Raw genomic sequence first — 6897 nt, 5'->3', positions numbered from 1 at the left:
GGTATGTCGTGTGATGAGTCACCACATTTCCCCCCCCCCCCCCCCCTTTACTTACAATTTTGTTTCGACTTTTATTTTGGGTGCTACTTCCTTAGTTTTAGAGATAATTGGATGAAATTTTTTTGGCTGGGTCACTAATTACCCCAACTATTGGTATCTTTTTAAAAAAACGGCGGCGGGACCGCCGCTCCCGCCGCCGTCTACAGCCGCCACCAAAAAAAATTTTTTTATTGCATTTCTCGCCGAATTAGGCAATTTGGAATCATTTGAGACCATGTTATTTTTTTCAAGAATTTGAAAAAAATGACTAAATCCCCCGCAGGGTTGCTTGTAAGGCGAAAATTTTTTGAAAAAAATAACATGGTCTCAAATGATTCCAAATTGCCTAATTCGGCGAGAAATGCAGCGTGGCCATATTCTTCAGTATACTGAAAATCTTCAGTATTCTTCAGTATTTGGAAATTGGGGCTTCAGTATTTTCAGTAAATACTGAATATTCAGTATTTGAAAATTTTATTCAGTATTTTTCAGTTTTTGGAAATTTTCATGATTCAGTATTTTCATTATTTCTTAAATTCCAAAAAAATTTGCTTAAATAAGATGTTTATTTAAGTAGTTGATGTCAGATTTTTTTCGGCGCTTCGCGCCTCACTTTACTTTCCTTTGAATTACCCTATAACTTTGTACATTAATTTTTTTTTTTTATGGTAATATACATTTTTTTTTCAATTTCATCTCAAATATAAATTTTTTAGATATTTGAGATGCTTTTATACATTTTTTTTTTTTGTCTATTAATAGAATGAATAATCTAAGGTGAGTACTTTGCATGATTATTGAAGGTAAAGTTTTTTAGCATGCTCTTAACCATAGACGTCCAAGGGGGGGGGGGGTAAAGTGGCGATTACCCCCCCCCCCCCTTCATAATTTACCCCTACCCTGAGGGGTGCCTACGGCACCCCCAACCATTTAGGAGGGGGTATTTACATCCCCCTAAACAATTTTGGGGGGGTAAATACCCCCCCCAAAATAAAAAATCTCTTAACAATGAAAATTTTTGCGCACTTTTAATACTAAATATTTAATAAAAGGGGGGGGGGGCGAAAGTGAAACTTTTTGAAATTCCCGCCGAAATTTTTTTGCCTTTTCTCGGCGATTTTTGGCGGTTGCGCCGCCGTTTTTTCACAGTTCCATATTGTACCCCTATAAAGCAACTGCCATGCAAAATCTCAGACCTGTAACTCTTTTTTTAGTTGAGTTCCTTTGTTGACTTTTAGTTTTGGTTTCAAAAAGTGTCACTTTCGCCCCCCCCCCCCCTTTAAATTACCCCTCCAAAAATTTTACCCCGGAGGTAAATTTTGGGGGGGGGTAAACAAAATTTACCACTGCCAACAGATTTCATGGGGGGTAATTACCCCCCCCCCCAAACAAATTTTACCCCCGGGGTAAAAATTTTGGGGGGGGTAAAAAAAAATTTGCGACGCGCTTTGCGCGCCATTTTACCCCCTCCAAAAGCGAATTATCCCCCCCTTAAAAAAATTCCCCCCCCCAAAAAAAAAAAGTTGGACGTCTATGCTCTTAACTCAACTAAAAAGTATTAAAGTTTTATAATCATTTAAAATATTTATCAGTCATTTTCTGCTTAATTGGTGCAAGAAAATCTAAGAGGAAAAATTAAAAGATCTTTAAAATATCCCCCTAATAACAAAGCTATGATGATATGAAATTTTGAAATGAGGAATCATATAAAAAAAATACTTATTCAGTATTTGTATTTTTTTGTTCAGTATTTCAGTATTTTTTCTTATTTTAGGATTCAGTATTTTCAGTATTTCCTTTTTTTTCTTCAGTATCAGTATTTTTTTGGTTGTGGCCACACTGGAAATGCAATAAAAAAATTTTTTGTGGCGGCGGTAAACGGCGGCGTGCAGCGGGAGCGGCGGTCTCGCAGCCGTTTTTTTAAAGATACCAATAGTTGGGGTAATTAGTGACCCAGCCCAAAAGATTTCATCCAATTATCTCGAAAACTAAGGGAGTAGCACCCAAAATAAAATTGCTGCAAGTCGTTTATGAGAAACACCCTATAGTATAATCCACCCGCCCCCCCCCCCCCTTAAAATTAGGGGTTTGGGGGTGAGAAGGTGGTCAACGATAATTCTAAAATCAAATATAGGCCTACAAAACTTGTATCCTAAGGTTTGCTCCATTTATCTCAAGTCGTTTATGAGAAACACCCTATAGTATAATTCACCCGCCCCCCCCCCAAAAAAAATTAGGGGTTTTGGGGTGGGTGGGTGGTCAACGATAATTCTAAAATCAAATATAGGCCTACAAAACTTGTATCCTAAGGTTTGCTCCATTTATCTCAAGTTGTTTATGAGAAACACCCTATAGTATAATTCACCCGCCCCCCCCCCCCAAATTAGGGGTTTGGGGGTGGGTGGCTGGTCAACGATAATTCTAAAATCAAATATAGGCCTACAAAACTTGTATCCCAAGGTTTGCTCCATTTATCTCAAGTCGTTTATGAGAAACATCCTATAGTATATTCCACCCGCCCCCCCCCAAAAAAAAAAAAATTTGGGGGGGGGTGGGGTGTCGACGATAATTTTAAAAGTAACTTTGGCCCCATAGAAGCTTATATCCAAAATTAGCTCCCTCTAGCTCTAAGGGTTCTCGAGTAACCCCCCCCCCCCTGCCCAAATGGTTATTTTCCACATCCCCCTTTAGCAGTTTCCAAAGGTCAATCCTTAAAAGTCAATGAAAATACTCCTTATCTACTAAGCTATAAAAATTGGAAAGAATTTTAATGAATATAATAGATTTGAAATCTCTTATTGGAGAAGCTTAAGTGACGTACATCATTCAACCAATTAGAGCGCAGGTAGTTTCCAATCCACCTATCCTATTGGTCAAAATTTATTAACTTAAATTGGATTTGCGCTTTAAAATAATGAATTATATAAAAAACTAATTTTATAAAAAAATCCTTAAAATTTTATGCAGATTTCAAATCTATTATATTCATTAAAATTCTTTCCAATTGTTATAGCTTATTATCTACCCCTATGTTCCTGGTTTTGGAACTGAAGTTACATAAATTACCCTACATTTATATGGCTTTCAGGGAAATCTTAAAACTTGTATTTTGGACATGAACTCTTCATGCTATTTGGAGGCGTACAGCTTCTATACAAGCCAATATTTTGTTTGAACTATGTACTTTTAATTTAAAATGTTCAATTTACTTGTTTTGATCTACATTTATTTTATTATATAAAGTAGTAAGTTGATCTCAATAATTTGTTCTATAATTTATGCAAGCTTTGAATATGTTTTTTGATGGTTTTATGCTAGTTTATTTTAAGTTTAATTCTTGGGATTGTTATAAGTTATTTTCTTGACCCTCTTTGTCCTTTCGAAAAAAGAGCCCCTAAATACTAGGGGTCAAGCTGATAATATTTAATGTGAAATTATAATCTCGTCTGAGCTTTGGTAATTTTTAACCTTGTTAAAAATTTATTTGTTTTTAGTTGTACTACGCGTATTGTCACTTTTTTATGCGTTTTAGCAAAATCTCTAACAGTGTCAATTTATATTAAAATGATATTATTAAAGTACAATTTAAAAGGAAATCATAAAAAAATAAGTTCACAAACAACATTAATTAAATGGTTTAGAATCAAGTTTTTTCTTGAATTTTTCTGTGGTCAATTCTATGTAATTGGGTTTTTATTACTAGGAAATAGGGGGGGGGGGGAAGGGAACATTTTTATGGGGGCCCCATTCAACTAAAGGGTTCATGAAGTTTTTAAGTTTGGAGAGTGTCTATAATGTAACAAAATCTTTACAAGAATAAACGCTCTAAATATAGGAATTTAAAATTTACAATTTTTTTTCGCAATTTTCTCCTTAAATTTTTTTTTTCTAAAATAATAAATATAATCATTAAGGTGCTATTCCTTAGTTGTGCTTTTTTATAACTTCTATTTTTTCGCAGATTTATTCTGTTTTATTTTGAGGATTTCTATGTTTTATACCTACTTTTTTTTCAGATTTGGACTATGTATTGACCCCTGTGTTTTTTTGGTTGTACTTCTGTTGTGACTTGTTAAGTGCATATCTGGTGTTCAATCGTTTCCACACGTATCTTTACTGTTAGCTATCAAAATATATCAGGGAAGCTTGATCACGTTGCATTTGCATGATAATATGTAAAGCACTCTCAAGCGGAAAACAGAAGATTCAAATTACATAGGGGGGTTTAGTTCCACCCTAAAAATAAATTGTCGTCTATTTTGGTTGCTATTTCTCCTGTCATTTATTGGTCTGTTCGTAAGTCGGAGGGGAGGGGATATGGTTGGGATCGTTATTTTAGCCTGCTTCAAGTTTCACTATATTAGAGTACATGATAGTCTGATGTAAGATTTAAGTATTAATATAAATTCATTACCCTAAAACGTATTTATTGTACCCTTAATCATATTCCAGAGCTTTAAGTACATTAAATACATGACAGAGTTTTAGTTCTATTCTATTTGGAAATTTTATAACTTCTTAAACGTATAATATTCGGAGGCTTGATATTTTAATACTTGCATAGTCATATTGTAGTTTTAATATTTTCTCGGAAACGATTAAACACTGCATATAAACTTAGCTGTGGGACTTGTGGGTGTTGGAAATTATCTTCAGTAGACATTTCAACTTGTCAAGGGTTGCATCTCTCACTCAGGAATAGGGTCAGCACACGTGGTGAGTTTGTTTTCTCGTGCCTTTTGAAAAGAGTCGTGTAGTTTAAACTTTTTCCACCAATTGAAATACTTTCTATAAATGGTTTCGGATACTATAACCCCTAAATAGCCAATGCAAATTTTGTCTGATAAACCTTTAAACGTTTGACTTATTGCAGCCGGCTTTTTATCAAATGTTCCAAAACAATTTAGTTAGACGAGTAATTACTTCTTTATATGAGGAAACAAATAAACCTTTCTAAATTTGGACAACTTGCAAATATACAAATAATTCAACTATAGACACAATATCAACTTATCCACTGGTTTCAAATCAATTTGGCATCAAACCGATTATTAGCCTACTGCATTACGTTTAAAGTCAACATCATATTCTGATTCAATGTAACTGCGGTTAAATCACTAGGATTTTTTTCCCTAAACATAATAAAAATCAATTGATAGATTAGTTTTATCCCTAATTCATGTAAGAGAAAATGTACTTCTTAAATAATACTACGATGTTTTCTTATCTTGCGTTTATCTTTTAAAATCCTTATTTGTACACAGTTAACAAAAATTCTATTGATCTATTGTATGTTTGTATTGTATTTATTTTATACTATATTTTTTTGTTATTTTTTATTAGCGAAGCTACTCTATAACACACTTACTCTGTCAGTCCGTTCATAACGTTATGGAGGAAATGTTATATTATTGGCTATTAAAGATATACGATTTTTGACAAACTAAAATCTAAGGGGGTGCTAGGAGGTTGTATTTCAGTCAACAAGAGGGGTGTATATTTAGTGTCAGGGGGTGGATACAATAAACCCTACCCTGTCCCTCCCCTATTAGATGTCATTGTCCACCCACCCAGAGTGGTGTGATTTTTTATACACCACTCGGCTGGATAAGGGTTGTGTATTTGGAGGGTGTAGACGTAGAGTAGACCCTTATCAAGGGGGTGTAGTCTGTAGAGGGGTATACACCAATAGGGGTTTATCTAGCCCCCTTTAATTTACTAGAGGGGTCGATACACATGTACTTGTAACCATCATCAAAGATGTTTACATTTTTAAAATCAGAGATTTAAACTATTCATGTTAATATTTAGAAAATGTGTTTAAACCTAGCCGAAAACAATTCAGCCCGCAAGAAGGCAAGACTTATTCTTGAGGTAATCTAGATATTATTCAGGCAGGGAGGGGACATTGGACTATAAATTACACCGGTACCAAATGTTTTATTTGTTGGCCCAAAAACTTTTGATACAATTATTGATTTTTAAAGGGAAGAATTTTAACTTTTTTTGAGCCATACTGAAAAATAACGTATTGCATCGTTTTACATATAATTTTCCACGAATAATAAACATAAATCCTGAAATTAATACCAGTTTTGTTTGTCATTTTATTATCCGCTGAAAAATGTCTATAATACTACACGATATATAACTATACCCATAATTTAGGATGGAACAGAATTCGAAGGATACTGCTTCGGCAAAGTCACAAGTACAGCTGGTGAAATTGGTAAGTTTTTCTGAATTTTTAATACGTTTTCAATGGATAATATACATTAATATGGAAGACATCATCCTTAAGTAGCGAACGATAATTCTCAAAACACCATTTGGAAGGACATACTGACAAACTAAGTTATAGACTAGATTCTTAGTAATGGAATTTTTACCAACAAAAGATCATTTTTTTGCTGTTGAGAGAATGACTTCAGCAGAAAACGTTTCCGACAGACTGACGGACATTTATATAATCCAAAACAATCAAAGATCTAGAGGGACGGGCCAATGGTTAATAAATTGATTTAATTCCCCAATGATGTTACACAAAATTACAATTACTACTTCTGTAGATTTCAATTAGTGTTTAAAACGTTTGAAAACTCAACTTAATGAACCAAAAAATCAAAATTCTATAAAAGTCCCCAAAGTTATCAAGAAAACGCTATTATATAACTCTGGGGACCAGATTATGTCCCAATGTCCCCTCTCTCCCAGAAAATGATTGATCATTATTTTGTTTTCAGTATTTCAAACTGGAATGGTTGGTTATACCGAATCTCTAACAGATCCTTCCTACCATAAACAGATACTTGTTCTCACTTACCCTCTCATAGGAATCATTCATATTTCAGATATATC

The 6897-nt window shown here is 34.1% G+C and overlaps 1 protein-coding gene across 1 annotated transcript in view; it reads left to right on the top strand.

Annotated features, from left to right (window-relative positions):
* Nucleotides 1-4052: 4052 nt before the first annotated feature.
* r (carbamoyl-phosphate synthetase 2, aspartate transcarbamylase, and dihydroorotase rudimentary) overlaps nucleotides 4053-6897 on the top strand; it is a 56118-nt gene continuing 53273 nt past the window's right edge. The window contains 5 exon segments of the mRNA XM_080163822.1: nucleotides 4053-4115; nucleotides 4661-4755; nucleotides 5851-5913; nucleotides 6208-6268; nucleotides 6783-6873. Of these exon segments, the coding sequence (XP_080019948.1) occupies nucleotides 5854-5913; nucleotides 6208-6268; nucleotides 6783-6873 (212 nt within the window). The 5' untranslated portion in view covers nucleotides 4053-4115; nucleotides 4661-4755; nucleotides 5851-5853.

Source organism: Acartia tonsa, chromosome 6 (assembly GCF_053477335.1).
Source record: "Acartia tonsa isolate MP-2025a chromosome 6, ASM5347733v1, whole genome shotgun sequence".
NCBI lineage: Eukaryota > Metazoa > Arthropoda > Copepoda > Calanoida > Acartiidae > Acartia > Acartia tonsa.
The sequence above is the reverse complement of the archived record's forward strand: the minus strand, read 5'-3'. Positions and strand labels throughout refer to the sequence as shown.